This window comes from Pleurodeles waltl, chromosome 9 (assembly GCF_031143425.1).
Source record: "Pleurodeles waltl isolate 20211129_DDA chromosome 9, aPleWal1.hap1.20221129, whole genome shotgun sequence".
NCBI lineage: Eukaryota > Metazoa > Chordata > Amphibia > Caudata > Salamandridae > Pleurodeles > Pleurodeles waltl.
Window position 1 is genome coordinate 969,895,257 of NC_090448.1, and position 21,134 is coordinate 969,916,390.

General features: G+C 43.8%; 1 protein-coding gene across 28 annotated transcripts in view; it reads right to left on the reverse strand.

Annotated features, from left to right (window-relative positions):
• NRXN3 (neurexin 3) overlaps positions 1-21,134 on the reverse strand; it is a 1,990,994-nt gene that overhangs the window by 1,810,500 nt on the left and 159,360 nt on the right. For all 28 annotated transcript variants that reach the window (XR_011198826.1, XR_011198824.1, XR_011198825.1 and 25 more), the window contains exon 3: positions 18,585-18,602. Coding sequence is in view for 22 of the 28 variants with exons in the window: in XM_069208383.1 (XP_069064484.1) it covers positions 18,585-18,602 (18 nt within the window). In the remaining 6 variants the exon portion in view is untranslated. The remainder of the gene's footprint in view (positions 1-18,584; positions 18,603-21,134) is intronic.

The window sequence follows — 21,134 nt, forward strand, 5'->3', positions numbered from 1 at the left end:
TATATTTCCTGCTTTGATCCGTGAACCCATGCAGGGAAGGTTAACTTTGGCTCCCATGGACAGGAAGAAAACTCTTTAAGAATTAGGACAATTGCTTTATACTCGAGAACAAATCCTCACTTTGGGCATTTTCAGTGCTTAATTTGTAAATAAACACACGGCTGCTGCATTTAAATATGCAAACAAGGAATACTGACTCAACGTAATCATGAAGCCATCTCGGGCCTTGTCAATCCATATAGAGACACTCCCTGCCCCTTCAGCTCACTCTCGCAGCTTTCTGCTTTCTCCCTTCCTGACGCTTTTTCGTTTTTCCCTTCACCCGTTTTCCCATATGTGTCTTTTGCTCGCAGCAAATACTTGAGGCAGAAGAATACGCGTCGGCCCTCAAAAATAAGTGGCAGTGCTCAGCTCCGGCAACAACAAGCACAAATTAAGCACTGGGCATTTTGCTTCTGAAAATCACAAATGAATGCGAAGTAGGCCAATCAACATTGCTAGCCATCCTCTCGGCATTCAACTATGTGGAAAGTGGGTCAGCAGCATTGAAGGAGGACTTTTATCAGAAGAATCCCTGCTAGACAGACTGGCTGTTGGTGCTCATCAGGCAGTGAGGTGAAGGAGGCCAGGGCCTACCAGACACTGACCTTATAAGGCCCCATCCCGTGCTAATAAAGTTACTCCTCCAAAAAGAAGATATTGACGGGTAACCATGGGGATAAAACAGTGCTTTCTCTAACAGAGTCTGATAAGAAGTGGTCAGTTGTGAACCACGAGCCTAGGCTTCCTCATTTCTTATAGACTCAGTTTCTGCTGGCTGAGGATACAGATTGAAAGGATGTAGAGTCCAAGGTTCCCAGCTTCACCGATTCAGAGAGAGGACAAGGATTGAAGAATTAAGGAGATTCAATTGAACACCTCTAGATGTAATGTGCAGATTGAATATGCATAAGGATACCCCTAATTCACGGAGAAAGTTAATACGTGTGCTCAACCGCAGTGGAATCTGATCTTGTGGCACACTGTCCAAACAGCATCACTGTCACAGAGAACATCAGTGCTCTGCAGCATCTCTCAGGGCTTTAAAAGGATCGGACCTGACACGGTCTTTGAAGTAAAAGTCCACCTTATTATGGTACTTAGGTGAGAGGTCAGAAAGGAATTGGGAACCAAGATACCCAGTGAGAGCAGTTTTACCTTCATGCCCGCCACCAGTTAACAGTAGCTAGCCTCTTCAATTAGTCGGTACGCAAATGACCCACCTAGATGTAAGGCCCAACCTCTCCATTTACACACACCTTGAACACTTCTTGCCTGCACATCACAGGCCATGTCACCAGAGTGGAAGAAAGGCGAAAACTGGTAATTGTAATGTTATAAAGGGAGTCTGACGCTCAAGTGAATTTGAAAAAGGGTATAGGCAGGGTCACTGGTATTCTTCAGCTATGGTGTTTTCTGCAAACCTATTTGCTGCATTTGCAAAATAATGCATCATCTGCTGCATGATTTGAACAATTTTGTTTTTTTAAATGTGTTTCTAGCTGAAACAGATCAAAAGTTACTAAAAACGCAGTAACAACTGTGGAAAGTAATTCACAAAGGGTAACTAATCACCTTTTAGTTGCTGATTGCAGTATTTGAGTTGTATACCGGTGACGTTTTAAGACGTGGGCAATGGGGGTTCTGGCCCGGGGCCCCAGTATTTCCGAGGGGGGGTGGGCTGATAGAGCAAGCTCTGTTTTGCAGAGAATCTTACTCTGGTGGCCTTGAATAATTCCTAAACAAATTATTATAAACACCGTTTTTCTTTAATTTATTTTTAATGTGGGTGATGTGTGAGAGTGTATTTAAGACATTTTGCAGGGAAATTTCGTGTATGTTTCATGCAACATTGAGAAAAAAAGTTTCTTTTGGATCAAAACAAGACTTCACGTATGAGAAATGGGAGGATTTAACGGAGATTATTTGCAGTGATGTTAGTGAACTTTGCTGTGTTACAAACACACTTCCCTATCCCTGATTATGAGATGTAAACATATTTAGGATTAGGACAAGTGAGCTTGTGCACTTTCAGTGACCTGGCTTGGCATGAAAGAGCTGCATTGGATCATAAATTCAATTCCGAACCGGGGCCCCCATAAATAATTTGGGCTCCCAAAAACCTTAAACTGTCCTACTAATCACGTGAAATCTTTGTCCGGGGCTACGTTTTGGAACCGTGACAAAATAAGGAAATAATACTATCACAAAATGTGCTATACTACGCTTCATAATTTGCCTTCTATTGCCACATAATTTGATCCTCCACTGCCGCATAATTCCACTGGCACAGAATTCCCGTGCCCCTGGCTACAGGGTAACATTCCCAAGGCCTACACATTTTCCATGAAATAAAACTTCCATGTACCCTGGATAGCCTTTCTGTAGTTTGAATCTAAGCAGTTCTGGTAAACAGACTATAATTTCATAAACACCCCACTTCAACCTGTCTTACTTTGCTTGTTGTTGTTTTTTGTTTTTTTTAATATTAATTTCTTGCCTAGTGCTAATTGGGTGTTTCACTCTTTCATCTCGTTATCAAGTTATTTTCACTTCTAACTGGGTTTTATCTTTCTCGTTGTACGACTGGTTCATCCTGGTTTTCTCTTGGACTTCTGCTTGCTCTGGTTATATGATACTTACTCTCTGCTGCGTCTCGCATTATTTTATGCTCATGCAGGCTTTTTGTCATGAAGAACACTCCGTGCAGCACCTGAGGGCCCTGTGGCCTTACACCAGCTAATTAACACCGACCGTTCTTTTTGCCTGATAACATTTGTGACACCTATTTCTGCTTTTCATTTCTTTCAGGGTGTTTTACAGTTGTCTACGATTTGTAGGTATCACTCTCTTATTCTTTCTTTCCATATTTCATTCTTTTTCCTGTATTTCGTCTCTATTATTTTTAATTGTATTATTTTTCCGAGGCTTCATCTTGTGCATGTCGTTTAATATTGCAAAGGGGAATGTGAAAAAATGGGCGGAGCTACGAAGCTCCCTGCACGCCCACCCCTCATACATCCCTTCCCACCCCCACAGACAAACTGTTCATAAATGGTCAACGACAGCTGCTGCCTGGAGCTGCTAACTGCCCCCCATAGGCCCATTGAGGGAGAATGCAGGCCAGTTATTTGTGTCCAGGGCCCACTTACAGGCCAATTACTAGCCTGGCAGTAAATCCTCGTCGCTGCCCCTTTGCTGTAGCCTCCCTCCTGCCTGCCATTTAAGAGGTCATCGGTTTCTGCAGCATGCAGCTCTCTGCTGAAGCAGTGATGCACTTGTCCAGCTATTTCCCGAGACAGAGAAGGCTGCACCTTTACACATGGGAGAAGGGCGGGGGCGGTACATAAATCAGTGGTAGTGATAGGCTGTTAGGTTTGTATATTTAGCTGTGCGGGCATCAGAAAAATCTCTGCACCTGAATACAGACCCATGTGTCTTTCGAGAAATCCTTGCATCAACACCCAATGTCCTTGCTAGAAGCCTATGTTCGGCGCCCCAGCATCCTTACAGAATTCCGTGCACCATTGTGCAAGGTCATTACAGGAAGCTCTGTGCCTTCACCATGGTGTCCATAAATGAATCTTCTCAACATCACTCTAATATTCAAAAGGGGTCTTTGCACTATCACCCATATGTCACTGCCACCCGTGTGTCTTTTCACAAAGTTTTGGCTCTTCACATCGGCGTGCTAACTAGAGTCCTTCAACTACTGCTTAAAGCCCTTGCAGGAAGCCCCTTGCAGTTATTTTTGCACCATTTGCTTAAATGATCTTTCTGGAAGCTCTGGGTCTTCATTACATTGTTTTTGTAGGAAGCTCTACACCACTGCCCTAGTGCGTTTACATAGAAATGTGTGCCTTCACCTCACTGTCCTTGCAGGAATCCCTGCTCCATCACCCTAAGTCCCTTATAATACACTCTAAGCCTTTGCTCCAGTGTCTTTACAAGAACCCTTTGAATTCATCCATTTGCCCTTGAAGGAATCCTGTTCCATCATGCTAATACCCTGCCAGGAAGTCTTGCATCATCACCCTAATTTCTTCCCAGCAAACCTGCCACATTCTCCAATATCCTTGCAGGATTCCTTGCACCAGCGCCCAAATGTCTTGCAGGAATCCATTCACCATTGCCAAACCGCTGCCCCAGTACTTATGCCAGAAACCTTTGATCTTTGCCCCTGTACCAACTCAGAAGCCCAGAGCCTTCATCCCAGTGTTGTTGCTGGAATCCATCCACCATCGCCCCAATGTCCGTGCACTACACCCTGCACCATCACCCATTGTCCTTGCAGAGACTTCTGTAACTTCACTCTTTTGGAGCCTCCTGTTGTCCTTACTTTACATAGCAGGTATCACGAACTTAGATTTTTGAGAAATAGATTGAGAAGAGGTTCAGCATTTACCAGAGGTTTTCAAGGTGATGGGTCCAAGGGTGTTCAATTGCTTCCCACAAATTGCAGCTTCCACAAAAAGAAGACTGAAAAGTGGGAAAATTAATCAATCTCGTATTGGGGGAGTGTATTAGATTTAGAGTCAAGTTTGTGATGAAAGACCAGACAGGTATTTGATAGTCTTGTTGTGTAGACCTCTTTGGGTGAAAATTTGCAATTTGAGTTGGCATTTCTTCATAAAGAAATGAGCCAGTAGATTGCCTTTGGGTTCTGTGGTCTTGATCTTCAGAATTGAGGTATGCCTTGGTATTGAATTTGGGCAGACTGACAGATTTTAGAATTCCTGTTGCCCTTATATAAAAGTATTTTATTGTGTGAATGATTCAACCAGAGGGCTTAACTAATATGATTATTTCTATCTAATACTAGACAACTAGTGCAAATGTAATCACTTCCAGTAGAAGTTTGAAAACACTTCCTTCTAGCTAAAGGGAGGAATTTCTAATCTTAACTCACAATTCTAGAGAGAGCCTGGATTGAGCATACAAATGGTTTTGGTTGACTCCATCCACACAGAACCAGACAGTACTTATTAGCGATTTGTGTTGCAACATTTTTCTTTTACAAACATGTTGAACGACAAGCCTCCAAGATTTTACAGGAGCGATATGCTCCAAGGTCACTTCCACTGTCCTTAAAATTAGTCTTCTCTGATAAATAGTTCCCATGTGCCCTATGAAATGTTGCAGTGTGCTTCAACTGCATTAAAGTTGCTGCACTGTGTTACTAAGATAGAGTAATGGAGAGAAATTATTAAGAAGGTCTATCAGTAGCCCTTTGACGATGTAAAGAGAGCCTGTCCTTTGGAAGTTCATTAGCTAGCTGACTGTATTTGAAGACACCTAGGTCACTACAGAGTGCAAGGTTGAATGTTTCCATATGAAGATAAGACATGGCTTGCTTTACCCAATCCCCAGACCTTTTATTCTTACGGTGTACCGCTATTGTCAGAACTTGCTCCGATGAAAGCTAGAATATGACTATTTTACTGATTAGTTATCCCTGCATGTTCTTATTAGGGTAATAGGCATCACTCTGGGAACATACAACAATACTGAGGTGAGTTGCTGGTGAAATTGTTCTCTGTGACACTTTACTTCTCCTGGTCTAAGGTTAAGTGAGATCGCTACTTTAGAGCGCATAATGGTGGTCACAGATGTGCTTTCTGAAGAGCACCATGAAAAGTGAGTTTTTTTTGGCTCTGACCCTTGGCAGTCAATTTCAGTAAGTAAGGGCCTGATTATGAGGCTGGTGGTCCAAGGACTGCCAGCCTTCCGGTGAGAGTCAGACTGCCACAACTGTGGTGTTCCGACTGACACATCAAACCTGGACCCGCCAGGGGAACGCTGTCCCTGCAAGGAACATGGCTCCGGACGGGGTGATGGCGGTCAGAGTTGTAACCAGCCAGGGCGGCACTGAACTCAGCGCTCCATGGCTGGTTGCAACTCGGCTTTCCACCAGCCTTCTTATGGCAGGGTCTTGGCCATGAGAAGGCTGTCAGAAAGCCAGTGCAGTGGGGCACAGGGAGCTGCTGCACCATCCGAATGCACACTGTCTGCTGTGCAGACAGGGCGCATTCTGATGGTGCTGGAGTGCTACGGTATTGGCCTCGGCTCCCTTAAAGGAGCCAAGGCCAATATAGCAGCACTGTTTCCGCCAGTCAGCCTGGCTGGAACATGTAATAAATTGTTCCTGCCGGTCAGCCCGGCGTGAACATTGTAAAATGCTTGGGGGGATGCCACTACCATGGCGGTGGCATACTCCCTGCTAGTTTGGCGGTCCCACGGTGAGACCGCCAAACTCATAATGAGGCCCTACGATTGATAGTGTCATCCACGGAAAACTGGATGTCTAAAGATGAGCAGATGGTGAATTACAAGAATGCGGTTTAAAAAAAGAGTTGCATCAGTATCATGTCAGAGTTATTGTCAATACCAAAATATTGAGGAAAGGAACATAGAAGATAATAATTAATGTTTTGCATATAATACAGTTTAAAAAAATATTGTTGTATGTTATATTGTTTAGTTTAAAATAGCTGTATTAAATATAATTTTTATGAATGTATTGTCTATACATGATTTTTAATTAGATAATAAATTTTCGATATAAGCATTATTAATGTGCTGTTTTAGTTTTTTGAATAGTTTGTAAAAATACATTTACATTTAATTAGTAATCTATAATTAGTAGCCTGGTTTTGTGGTTTGTAGGGTGGAATGGAGTGTAATTTTTGTAATTTTTTATTTAACGATTTACATTAGCTAAGTTTTTTCAGTGTGATATATATTTTGTTAGTATATTTGTTAATTCTAATGTGTATGTTATTGTAAATATTAATAATCCATTCCTTAAAAATGTTTAAATATTGTTTGTACATTTTAAAAAGTATGACTACATTTATATATATATGGACATTTTGTATCCTCATTCATAAAGATTTTACCATAGGTAGGTGTGATTTTCTTTTGCAGTACTTCTTCCTTATGTGGAATTCAAGAATAAGCTTGCAGCATAACAAGAGTAAGTTGTAGAAAAATGTTTGTGAATTGGGCACCAATTTCGGTTTTCTAAACCTTGTGCAGAAAACCTATGACACGGTACACTATAGGGCGAGACTATGCAGCAATCAAATTCACTAAGGTGCTTTAAGGACATCCTGTGTTCGTTGATCACCAAGCAGAGGCTTGCCTCTCCAGCGAAAGCTGTCAGGAGATAATTTTCCGTCTTTTATTTGTGGTTTTGGTACACAGTGGTTGACTATCCTCTACCTTTACGTATCATCAATTTGAATGCATCCTGTTTTTAAAAGCTGGGTAACATGATCAGAGAGTGGCAGATAAACAAGTATGATGGGGGAAACCTCAGGGCTGCACTGTTGTCTGATGTCCAAGCCTTCGTGAGCAGTCTGTGACCCTGAGGGCTCTTTTTGCCTCCTAAAACCAGAGCATGCAGAGTGTTGGTAACCAGAGATCTAGGTTTATGGCCATATTTATGGCTTGGTTTGCATCGCTCTTGCACCACGCAATGTGGTGGAAGAGCAATGCAAACCTTAAGTGAGATTTATGAAGCCACGCAAGGCTGCCTTGCGTGGCCCAGTGTGGCTTCATAAATCTAGAGTAATTTAATGCAGCGCTAATCACTGCGTTACATTACTCTGCGCCAGGGAGGAATTTTCAAGGGTGTTCCCATGCAACATTTATGGATTTTGACCCACTACCAGATTTACAAGAAGTTGTAAACTTGGGATTGCACCACAAAGATAATCCTCGCCAATGTAGGGAGAAATATGTTCCTTCCTGCACAAAAACAATCCTGCCTGTAACGCAGGCACCCCTTGCACCATGGAGCAAGGGTGTATGCATTGGAGCTGGACTGACAAAAGGGCACCTGCGCAGGGGGAAAGGAAAAAAACTTGCCATATTGGATGAATACAGCACATTCCTGCCCTTTACCTGTAGCACTGGGCAGCACCGCAAAGAGACTTCCTGAGCTGCCCTGCACCACAAAGCCCATAAATATGGGCCATGGTGCCTAAAATCTAAGCTTAGCAACATTTTGGAACCTGATAACTCTGATCTCCAAGATGTGAACATGTTTTGAGAGAGAATCTTTAAAAGTTCTGCTTAGGGGAAAAAATGTAGTCTTTTTTAGGTGTAGATGGTCGTTAATAATCCTGATTATAGTGTGTGGTACAATCGGACAATTAACCACAATCAGCATTCCAGTATGCCTCTCTGTTCGGAAATTCACCAATAATCTAGGTCACTCTATAACTTCAAGAATTTGAGGAAAAGCCCGACAAACGTTTTTTTTTTCTTTAAAATTTCCCATTCCTGTTACATTCTGGGGAGTAGAAGAGGACATGAAGACTATTACTTAGACTATGAGGTTGGCACCCGGCACGCAAGAACTTGAAATGTATTGCATGATAATACACAAGAGACTGTCTCAAAGGACCAGATGTACAACGCATTTTATTTGGTTGCAAATGCTCACATTTGAACTTTGTGACTGCAAATTATGTTTTCAATGTACTCAACATATTTTAGGAGTATGTAACTTTTACAACTCCGAAACAAAATGTGTTGAAATGGATAAAGACTTGCTATTTAAAAAAGTTGTTTGTAGACATAACTTCCAAATAGTGACTCCTAACCAAATATATATCCATAGTTCGGGACTGAAATAGCAGTCTTAAACCATCGAAAAGTTACTGACCCCCAAATTGGGGTGGTAACCTATTTGCAAAAGGACCACTTTTGAGCCCTTTGTGAAAGTTATAAAAACATTGAATGAGGAGGAGGCAGTAGGTCCATGTGGCCACTGACTACTCCTATACGTAATGTTATAAAGTGTAACTTTTTTTAAAAACACAGCTCTGTTATCTTTAAGGAAACCGGCTACATTTAAAACATATATATTTAAAAATCGATCACAGACATGGTGTTGTGCTGACTCGCATCACTGTGATGGCCTCCAATTTTAGTGAGATCCAATTTGTTTCCTATCTCATGATTATTGATGACATAGGTTTGGATTGCGACCGGCTGTGATTCAAAATTGTGAATTATTACATATGATGGTTTGCAAAATTCCACATTGGTCACAATTTCTGAGCAATGCTTTACGACCAGTGTTTCTAACACCTTGCTCCATTTTCCTTATTACATCGGAGTTGTGGCATCTCTAGTCACCTGTAAAAGAAACGACATAGCTGCTCAACTGTAATAAGTTATTACAGTTGAGTTGTGACATCACAATGCCTCCTGCTAGACCCAGTATCTAGGATAAAGGCATGTTATGTAGCATAAGTACAGCTGAGGTTTAAATAAAACTAGATTTGACTTTTCATTCTTCTTGTCTCTTTTTCTGCAATGAGTAGATAAAAGGAGATATTAATCACAGCATGTTTCTTTTTCTAGCTGTAAGTAATTACAAGAAGGACAGAATTTCTGCATGGTTCTACACATTCTAACTTTTTGGACCATTTAATTTCATACTACAGATTGTATGTTTTATTATTCATGTCTTCAAGCATTATATTTATTTCATAGAAAAGTGCAAGACACCAATTGTTTAATCTCTTTGGAGGAAGGGTGATGGTGAAACCATGAATTATGAGGAATAAAATACCCTCTGTTGTACAATATAAGGAGATTGCAAGTCACCTTTCAGTACCAAGAGCTTTTAAAGGAATTTTTCAGTGACTTGCAATATACCTATAATGTATGATGGGGTACATAATCCCATTTATAATTTAGCTCTGTCTTATCTCCAAGGGACCACCACAGTGCTTAATTTGTGCTGGTGAGGAACACCGGTACTTATATTTGATAGCCGGCACTTATTTTTCTGCCTCAAGCATTTACTGCTAGCAAAAGACACATGTGCGAAAGGCGAAGAAAAGAATAACGAAAAAGGTTCACGATGGGAGAAAGCAGAAAGCTGCAGGAGTGAGCTGAAGGGGCAGGTGTGGCTGTAAATGGATTGAAGAGGCCCGAGATAGCTTTGGGATAACGCTGCCTCAGTATTCCGTACTCGCACATTTAATTGCATTACTCTGTCTCTTTTCGGATCGAACGAGGGCAGGTCTGTGGATAAACGGTGGATTTCTAACCCTGTTGATTCTTTCCCCGACCTGTAATGTCAAGAGTTCGTAGTTTTTGGTGTTCGGAATTTCTGTGACCGAAAAGCTCCTCTTGTTAATGGGGAAACAGACCCACGCATGACGAAATAACTCAACCGCCTTCGTCCTCTGTCGTGCTGTGTCTGGGCCATTTGGACTGAACTTTACAGCACCTGGACAGCTTTCTGCCTTGGCAGCTCGTAGCGCAAAAGCGGCTAGAATTATTTCGCTACTCGTTAAATATTAGTCAGGCAGACTTTACCGATGAACAATTGATGTTCAGCACCCGGACAGCTCCCTGCTCTTCCTGACAAAGGCCCTCATTCTGACCCTGGCGGTCTTTGACCGCCAGGGCGGAGGACCGCGGGAGCACCGCCGACAAGCCGGCGGTGCTTCAATGGGGATTCCGACCGCGGCGGTAAAGCCGCGGTCGGACCGGCACCACTGGCGGGGTCCCGCCAGTGTACCGCGGCCCCATTGAATCCTCCGCGGCGGCGCAGCTTGCTGCACCGCCGCGGGGATTCTGACCCCCCCTACCGCCATCCAGATCCCGGCGGTCGGACCGCCGAGATCCGGATGGCGGTAGGGGGGGTCGCGGGGCCCCTGGGGGCCCCTGCAGTGCCCATGCCACTGGCATGGGCATTGCAGGGGCCCCCGTAAGAGGGCCCCTAAATGTATTTCACTGTCTGCTGCGCAGACAGTGAAATACGCGACGGGTGCAACTGCACCCGTCGCACAGCTTCCACTCCGCCGGCTCGATTCCGAGCCGGCTTCATCGTGGAAGCCTCTTTCCCGCTGGGCTGGCTGGCGGTCTGAAGGCGACCGCCCGCCAGCCCAGCGGGAAAGTCAGAATTACCGCCGCGGTCTTTCGACCGCGGAACGGTAACCTGACGGCGGGACTTTGGCGGGCGGCCTCCGCCGCCCGCCAAGGTCAGAATGAGGGCCAAAGTCCCATCAAGGTCTCGGATCAGAAAGGCTCTTCAATCAACCACTACAGGCGGCAGAACATAACGAAGAAAGCCCCTCCAGGCAGGGCCCAGGACCATAGTGCCTAGATTGTGTTGACAGGTGCTGTGCACGTAAACACAGTGATATTGCAGCATCTCTTGTGATAAACTCTGCACAGCTCATTATACTCGGGATGATCCCTGAAATGCACCCTCCTGAAACGCTCTTGGCCTAAGACCTTGTATATTTGTATGGTGACGAAACAAAGTGATATTTCAAGGGGTCCTTAGCAGTGGTCCATCCTGTCTTTCAGAAAGACACTCCGAGAAAGACCGCCTTTGTTTTTAAGGCATATCCCAGAGGTCCATTACTCGAGGGACTAGATGTACGCCAACATCAGTGCTCCTCTGCAGACCCCCGAATAATATTATGAAAAGGAAGGAAGACCCCATAAGCCAACTGTACTGGATGAAACATCTGTCCTCTACCATGGTGCTGTGAGATAACCGGCTGGTGATGGTGAAATGGACTATTTTGGTCAAAGCAATGTGAAGACCATGCATAAAAACCACTAAGCCCATTTCGTGGGGACCTGTTCTCCTTCACCTAAAGTATTTGAGGATACTGTAAATCTTGGTTCATGCATGCCCTTTACCACAGAGCTGTGTTATATGAACCCCTATTTTCTGTGCCTCTCTTGTGGCCGAGGCACATTTGGCATCTCCCAGACTCCAGAATTACTTTGAATAGCTCTTCACTGCGCTGATCCCACACTCTTCACCACAATCTTGTCTGTGAGGAATTTAAAACATTTACCACTTACTTAGAATAACTGGGAGGTCTGTGCAACTTCACCATTAACAGGAAGAAGCCAACTCCTTATTCAGTCTTGATTTTTTCCTGTCGGGTTGGATTTGGAATATATGTGTGAAGCAACACCGGGCAGGACCCAACAGTCGGAAAAAAGGAGAAAGGTCTGGGAGACAAAAGTCGCCTTCAAGAGCTGGAACCCAAATAATTTTGCATGATAGGAGATCAAATAGGAAGTGGTGTGCTGTTGAGCTACTATGAAATGAGAATATGAACTGAAGTCCCACTTCAGCAAGTTGACAAGCTTTTCGGAACTGCACTCACATTGATCAGTGATCCTTCCTCTAATGAAGCTCTATGCTACCAGTTTCTTAGAGGATATGACCAAGCCTTAATTCTGCTAAAAGCCTTGGTGTATATCTGGCACCCTGCTACATGGCAGTGATGCCTACAGGGAAACCCCCAGGTGATCAGACAAAATGCAGAGAGCACCTTAAAGTCCTCTAGAGCCTTCTCATCAGAGATGACAGAGCAATACAACAACAATGCAGAAGAGCTGCACCAGACACAGTGATTTTGCCGCCGAACAAGCTTCCGCATACCACAGAGTTACACACTTAGGGGCAAGGGACGGCATTCTGTTCTTTCACAGGAAACACATTCATACACAATGTAGTTTGGTTTCTGCCACTTTCCTTTAATAGACAAGGGCCAGCAGCTTCCCCAGCAATCAGGTTTTGCAAAACCCATGACAAAACAAGCAATGATAAATTAAAAGGCTGGCAGCCAATGACAGACTTATTGGATTTCCCAATGTTTGTTTACATTGTATTTCAGAATTGATCTTGACTGTAAGTACATTTTCTAAAGGGAATTGACAGTTATCTGTGAAATCTTTGAAAGGGTATTGCCAATCAGCCAGGTTGCTCTCCCATATAAGGAGACGGAATGCTAACCACTTTCAGACCGTCAATCTTTAAGACAGTTTCTAGATTGACTAGACAATCTATCCATCCACAGGTGAGAACACAATTGCCTAACATTGACATACCGATTAAAGTTAGTGCAAAACTGACCTGGTTTTGAAATTGTAGGGGAAAAGAGATGCAGACTAGGCTGGCACTGCCTTAGGCCTGGGACTAGTTTAATCACAGTATCTACTGCATCAGGTGGAGTGGGAATCAGTAAGTCAAGGGGTGTTATGGTGGCCTCAGGCTGCCTGGCATTGAAATATTACATTTCATTCTGATAACTCCAATTTCCATGGCAGAGAGTGCTTGTGGCCTGCTGATAGTATCCACACTACAAGTGCTGTATTTTCATGATATTAATTACATTAAACAAATAAGCCCTTTAGCAATGCTAGACGGTAATCCTGGATTGTGGTACTTTGTAATCAATGTGCATTTGGCCAGTAGTCAATACTCTAATGTCTAGGCCTTTTCCTGAAGTAAAGCAAATGATTGCTATCTATGTGTATGTCTTGCAATTGCCTTCCATCCTCACTTAGTGGAGAGGTGGGGATTGAGGTAGGCTCTATTTTCATCCTCTTTGTCCAATGAAAAAATACTTTCTTTAAAAAAAGCCATAAGCCCAACTGTGCAGTGGAATGGGAGTTGACTTCCTCCTCCATTCTCTGAATGAGATGTACACGTCTAACTACTCATTGTGGCTTCCAAGCACCTTTGCTGCAAGGTCATTAGCCAAAGGTTAAAATTTTAGGAGAAGAGCATCCCATTTCTTTTGACGTCAGATATCTTAGTTCCACAATATATGTATGAGAAGCAATTCTAGATAGCCTCAGCTGACAATAAACCTCAGCATTTCACCATGCTCATGAGATAGGACGGATGCAGTGCTGGGAGCATCGTGGTAGTTCACGGCGTTATATTACCATACAGTAGGCTATCTCTTTCTCACTGATGGCTAGCATGGATTCTAGCAGTCAAAATTGGTTCTCTTTCTTGAAAGCTATGCTCCTCCAAACCAGTCCAGCTCCTCAGTCAACGGTGACATGGTCCTCACTACCTGTGATCATAAATAGTTAGGTAGCAAAGCTATTGACTGAAGTAAAATTGACTGTAGAGCAAGGACCTGGTCTGCTTACATCAGGGAGATGGTCTGCCCACTGTCTAGTTTGAGATAGGGGAAGAATATGATGACTGCCTTTGGCTCCCTCACACCTGATCACTCCGATGTTTCATATTCAACTTGTGTTGTTCACACTATCCGAAGGCTGGTTTCTGCTCTCTAGGATTGATCCTACTGTAGATGTCCTCAACTTTCACATTGCTGAGTAGCCCTTTATATTGCTCTATGCAGCCATATTGTCTTCACCCTAAATCGTACATATGTATTAGTGGTCCACTGGTGTTGCACGACAAACAAAGAAAAAATCCAGATTACTAAGTAATGGGCTACAGTTGTTACCACAGTCAATGAGCAAACAAATTAGGTAATAAGGACTCAGATAGCACAGATAGCGAGCTCCCAAATTTCACAACCTCAGCATGACGCGCTCACAGTAAGAAACTGGTATGCTGGATAGTGTTCCTTATCAGAGGGACAAAGGTGTTTATTTTACTTTCAGGGTAATGCCTGCAAAATTATTTGATTGGTTTACTGGCTTCATTGTTGCCCCCATAAAAACAAACATGGCTGTTAGACTTTTCATCCTTGGCGTAGTCTCCCTTAACTTTTTGCCTCTGTTTCCCAGGTTGTTGATGTGTGCTGGACTCTGTTTTTGCAGTTTTTGTTACTCTGGGCACTTTATCACTGCTAACCAGTGCTAAAGTGCAAGTGCTGTTATACAAAATGTGTATGTAATTGGTTGATCCATTACTGCACTAGAGGTGCCCAGGGCCTGTAAACCAAATGCTACTAGTGGGCCTGCAGCACTGGTTGTGCCACCTACCTAAGTAGCTCTGTAACATGTCTCAGACCTGCCACTACAGTGTCTGTGTATCCAGTTTTAAACTGTAAATTCGACTTGGCAAGTGTACCCACTTGCCAAGCCTAAACCATCCCTTTTCTTACATGTAAGGCACCCCTAAGGTAGGCCCTAGGTAGCCCCAAGGGCAGGGTGCAGTGTATGGTTAAGGTAGGCCATATAGTAATGTGTTTTATATATCCTGACAGTGAAATGCTGCTAAATTTGTTTTTCACTGTTGCAAGGCCTGACCTTCTCATAGGGTAACATGGGGGCTACCTTTAAATATGATTAAAGTGTAGATTCCCTTTGGGGGTGGATAGATAAGTGGAGTTTGGGGCCTCCGAGCTCACAATTTAAAAATAAATCTTTTAGTAAAGTTGATTTTAGGATTGTGTGTTTGAAAATGCCACTTTTAGAAAGTGAGCATTTTCTTGCTTAAACCATTTCTGTGACTCTGCCTGTTTGTGGATTCCCCGTCTGGGTCAGTTTGACAGTTGGGCTGGTTGCATCTCTCACTAGACAGTGACACAAATGGAGCTGGGGTGTAGCCTGCATTTCCTGATGAGCCATCTGTGCTAGGAGGGAGGGGAGGAGTGGTCACTCACACCTGAAAGGGCCATGCCTGCCCTCACACAATGCAGTCTCTAACCCCCTGGTGTGTGTCTGGGGCCTGGCCTGGGCAAGGCAGGATTTCACAATCAAGAGAGAGTTTTCTTTGAAGTAAGCCTACTTCAAAGGGCAAAATGGGTATAAGAAAGGCACCCAAAACTACAGACTTTAGAACACTTCTGGAAACCAAGAGGAACCTCTGCGTGGAGAAGAGTTGAAGAGCTGAGGAAGAAGAGCTGCCCTGCCTGTGACTGTGCTAGGGGGAGCTATACTGCAGTTGCTGCTTCTGCCTGTGTTACAGGACAAAGACTGGACTTTGTGTTGCCTTCCTTCTTGTGAAGATCTCCCTTGATTTAGAGCTTGCCTCCTGTTGTTTGAAGTCTCAGGGACAGCAAAGACTTCTCTCTGCCAGCACCTGGAGCCTCTGGAGAGACTCCTACTCTGCCAAGTGATGCCCATCCAGTTTCTGGGGCCCTGAGAAGAGAGGCTGGCAGCCCAAGAGTGAGAAATCCACGCACAGACCGCTGTGCGGGGAAAAGCTCGACGCGACTCCGATCTGTGGCTGAAAAATTGACACACCGCTGGATTCGTGGCTGAAAATTGACGCTCACCTGCAACGTGACCGGAAGATCAACGCCCGCAGCTGGAGAAACAACGCGCGTCATCGCTGACGGAGACCAGTGAGATCGCAACCTGCACTGCGTAGTTTTCAGACCATCGTGCAGATGAATTTCTGACGCAACACCACTGGGCATGCAAAAACGATGCAAGGCCTGCACAGACCCGAGAGTGCTGACCGGATCGACGCATCGCTCTCCTGCGGAGAGAAGAAACGAGACACGCCGACCTGACTAAAGGAGAAACGACGCAAGGTCTCGCTCGTGAGTGAAATCGATGCCTCGCAAGCCCTTTTTGATGCACACTCGCCCGTGCAGGGTTATTTTTGACACACCCAAGGTACATTTTCATGCTAACAGCATTAGCGTTGTGCCTAAAATTACATGAAGACTCTTTTTGGTTTTAATTGAGAACTTGTCTTGTGTATTGTTGATTTTTGTTGTTTTTATTTTTTGTTTAGATAAATATTTTCTATTTTTCTAAACCTGTGTTGTGTCATTTTGTAGTGTTTTCATTAAGTTACTGTGTGTGTTGGTACAAATACTTTACACCTAGCACTCTGAAGTTAAGCTTACTGCTCGTGCCAAGCTACCAAGGGAGTGAGCGGGGTTAGCTGAGGGTGATTCTCTTTTACCCTGATTAGAGTGAGGGTGCTTGGTTGGACAGGGGGGTAACCTGACTGCCAACCAATGACCCAATTTCTAACAATGGCCAACAGTAAAACAAATCCTAAAAGATCACCTGGTTGGGAATCTGTGCTGCTAGTTTAAGGATCTTCGCTGAATAGATACGGATAGGATTGCAGAGAAGAATAAACACCACAAAATGGTTACTCCCATTCCTTTCACGATTGCCCTTGAAATAAAGATGCAGGTCGTTTTATGGATAATTGGATGGGAAACTGTATTGTTCTCCTTCCACCATACACACACATAAACACACACACTCTAAATCCTGACTTGTGATCATGTTCAATGTGGATTGTGCTACCCTTTGACTGTTGCATCCTCACAACCAACAAGCTAGTTTATTTGTATTTCCTTTTCTTCTCATTGACTACCATCACCCAGTCTTGTTTTCCCAATTCTTGAATTTTATTTTTCATTCAGAGGTGACACCCAATGTCTATTTTCATCCCAGAAGTTGGGTTGGGTTAGGCAATGCCTATCCTACATACCAACCTCATTTTGTAATACTTTGTGGAATTTAACACCATAATTAATTATTTATTTTCCATACAGCAGTAAAGGAAGCAGCTTCTGTCCACTGAAAACAAAAGACCATGATGTGGGTTCTTGGGCTTTGTGATTTAAGATAAAAAACCTAAGTGCTGATGGTGACCCACTGACTCTCTAAAGTCCAAAACAAGCTAAAGCAGAGGTGCCCTGCACTGAAGTAAATCACTATGCTGCCCTTCTGCACAGCCACTGCATTGGACCAGCCTACTGCCATCAATAGAAAGCACCCAGGAGTCATCTGTCTCCGTATGGTCGTCACAAAAATGCAACCTTTGTCAAGGTCATCATACAGTTTCCAGCCCATCGCTCATTGTTGATGAGTGATATGCTTATCTGGTAACCATGGTAAGGTAAGCCCTTATGAGGCCACAACAATCAAACAACATGTTCGATTTTGTGCAGGGAATTGGTTGTCTAGTTCTAGATAAAAATGCATCTATTGCCACTGCTCCAAAGTAGTAATTCAATGGGAGTTCTTTACACAGCTACTCTGAGGGTACCTGGTGACTTCCAAAAGTAGAAATAGTTGGTTGAACTCTGATACCCTAGATCATCAATGGGGGGTCACTCTGGATCAAGAGCACACCTTCCTTGCTTCAAGAAGACCAGAAGGGAAGGATGCTCCTCTCATACCACGTAGTCACGACTTCCTGCAAACACCTGAGTCAGAACCTCCCCTCCCTCATGGACCTCCAAAGGAACCTCAGAAATTGACTCTTCCAGATGAAACAGGCATGATCCCCCCCCCTTCAAGCCTGCCCTACTCAGCACCTGCATATCATTATGGGTGATCAGCTGTGCTCTACAAACCCACATAATTTAACCGCTATAAAAGTAATTTAGCAAATCTATCCCACACAGATCAAGCTCTGAATACACTACTGTTCTATCCCTGTCCCCCTCCCCCTCTCATCACAGTTTAGGAATTATTGAATATTCCCACCATGTACTGGGGATGGAACTCAGAACAATGCAGAAGTCCTCATCTCAGGACACATTGCTTTTGATCTCTTTAACATCAAATATTAGACTTCTGCATCATCTGTAGTCATCAATTCGCTTGATCTCACTAGGTTACAGATTCCACTTTTACGAATTTGGTTTGATGTGGCTGACCATAAGAAAAGGGAGATTTCCCAACAGACGCAGCCCTCGAACATCGGCTTCACCTCTGAAAAAGAGCAATTTAATAAACAGCCACAAACTTTAAAATGGTTGATGGAAGAGAAGGCGATTAGGTGTGCAGGGTAATTCTCTCACTGGAGCTAAATATATTTAAACATAGAATGCATCATTCCTTAAACTCACCTGGAATGTGGTTGACGTCTGAGAAGGCATTTTTTAAGAGGGGGGAGGAAAGAGGAGGTAGAAGGGAGAGAAAACACAGAAGAAAGACTCAGCATTAGAGGCACACTCAACACTTATTCTTTGCATGGAAATCTTCTCCCATGCAAATGTTAAAACAGGTTATAGAGCATTTATCAAGTTCCCCCAACCCTCATGCATGCCATGCAGGTCAAAAGGCTCTGGCCCTCAACTCTGCATGTATCAAACTCCAGCATTCTATCTGTCCAGACGGCCAGGAATCAGATAGCTCCACCCTGTGAGAAATCCTATTAAACACAGCATCAGAAAAAACATTTTACACAAGAGGAAATCTTCTTGCTACAACGGGATCCTTCTCATCACCATAAATCCAAGCAGTCCGGAAAAGAAGAAAGTGGATCTGCTCCCCTCGGCGAGGGTCACCTGAATTTACGACCAGTTGTAGGTTTGTTCAATACACAGCACGGAAGGAGTAATTTGATTTTTAGCCCTTCTTCAGATGCACTTTTTCATGCTCCCAGCAGAGTCCTTCATTGCAGACATGAGTGTAGCCAATGCAATCTGCCGGGTCAGTTAATGAATGCGTGGATGGTGTGCCACAGCACCGTAGTGCTGGGCAATTCATGGTTCTACCCATGACGTTTAAAACAATAGCCTCAACCCCCACCACTCCACCACAAACCCGATTTAAAAAAATCAGCATCCCTGTGTCTCAACCACCAATGGCTAACCTACAATATTGACCCTTCATAACTTCAAACAGGCACGTGTAGGCAGCATTTCCTATTTCTATAGGGTGATACCTGCACTTCTCAGTGCCAGGCAGGCACTGTAATACTCTAATAATTTCAAAAACTGGACAAATGTAAATATGCATTCTCGGTGGTGGAGCAACATATTCAGTTGTTAATTCAAATGCACAAGTCCACAGCTGCAGTCTTGTTTCGGCTCAAAACAGGATAATCATCAATGTGCCAGTGACAAATTACAGTCCATAGTACAACATTATGACTCCATATCATATACTCAGACAATTATAAAGATCCTTCTCGCAACCTCTGGTAAAATCACCCGGTTCTCCCCCTCTCACTCTACAGATAGAACAACCACATTTCCCCCTTCAATAATTTAAGAACTCATGTCTGTAGTAACATCTTAGACACCTCTTTTCCTGTATTGGCGTCCCATTCCTACACCTTCTTGTTATGACATCACAATGCTATTTCTTCCTTCTCTTGATATTCCAATGCTATCTCTTCCTGATATGATGTCACAATCCTCTATTGAAATGACATCTTCCCCTACTGGTAATACTCTCTTCTCTCCTTAAGATCCACAATGGTGATTCAACGCCACCAGAAGTTCCAACCCTTAAAGGGCAGACTTCCAGATCCTGGAGTTGCAGAACACAGCAGCTGAGCAATGGCATTGTTAAAATAGGGAGAGTTACTAATGTGGAGATCTGCTAAATCTAAAAAAATGACTATTCACTCTTCAAACATCACTAAATTTGAAAAGGTTAAATAAATTATCCAAACTAGCAAAGCAGCTAGGTATGAACCCCAAAGTCACTATCCTCTTCTTTGGCTCTTACTCCCTTTTCTGCCTTCACTCAGCCAGTTTCCTAAGAGACCTCATCACTACCTGTTCAGAAAATACACGTCTCCAAAGGACATTGACATAGTGTCATTATGATTGTCGTCACTGAGCAGAGGCAGCACTGTAACACTGTGGGCCGACTGGTAATCGGTGAAGATCGTGCATCCATGCTTCCCAGAAGTAGCTCTACTTCAATGCCTACTCTAATAGCCAAGGAGAGGCATAAAAATACCCCAAATCATTCAGGGAGAGCATGGCTTCCTATATATTTACTACTGTAACCCCAGTCTTCGACTATTTGGGGAAAGTATATGTGAGCCTTGCTTACTTTTGGCAATCGAGGAGTGTAAAAAGAAAGCCCTGTCGGAGTGTGATTTGAGAAGGGGCTGGCACCACAGCGTGTGGGGCATTGATTGGAGAGCTTCAGTAGACAGAGCACCTTCCTGTCATCTCCAGATCTGTGGTGAGGCTGTGTAGGGGTGGCGAGGAGTGAAGCCCAGAGGGAACTGGAAGTCCTAGGCGCATGCCTAGATAAGTTATCACTGGGAAACAGAGCCCATCCCCACTGTGCATGGACAGCATACAAGGCACTCCCTGCAGTTAACAAGTAGGAGAGGTTTTATAAGAGCGACAGAAAAGAACTGTCCTCTCCTCAGTGTCGATTTCATTGGAGCATGCCAAACCGGAACCGGAAGTGAATCTTATGTTAAAACTGCCCTATCTAGCACATCTTTTTGTCCAGCTCTGGCTGCGTTGAGTTCATGTGGCGACATAACCACAACACCGTAAACAGGAGGGGTGAGGAGACTTTCAAGGCACTCTCATAGAAAGGTCACCTCCCGTGAACAAGCCATATCAGGTGACGGCCCCCAGGTAAGGCAGCGCAGGCCTCGGTCCACACACAAAAGAAATGGATGCCTCGGAGACCCAACC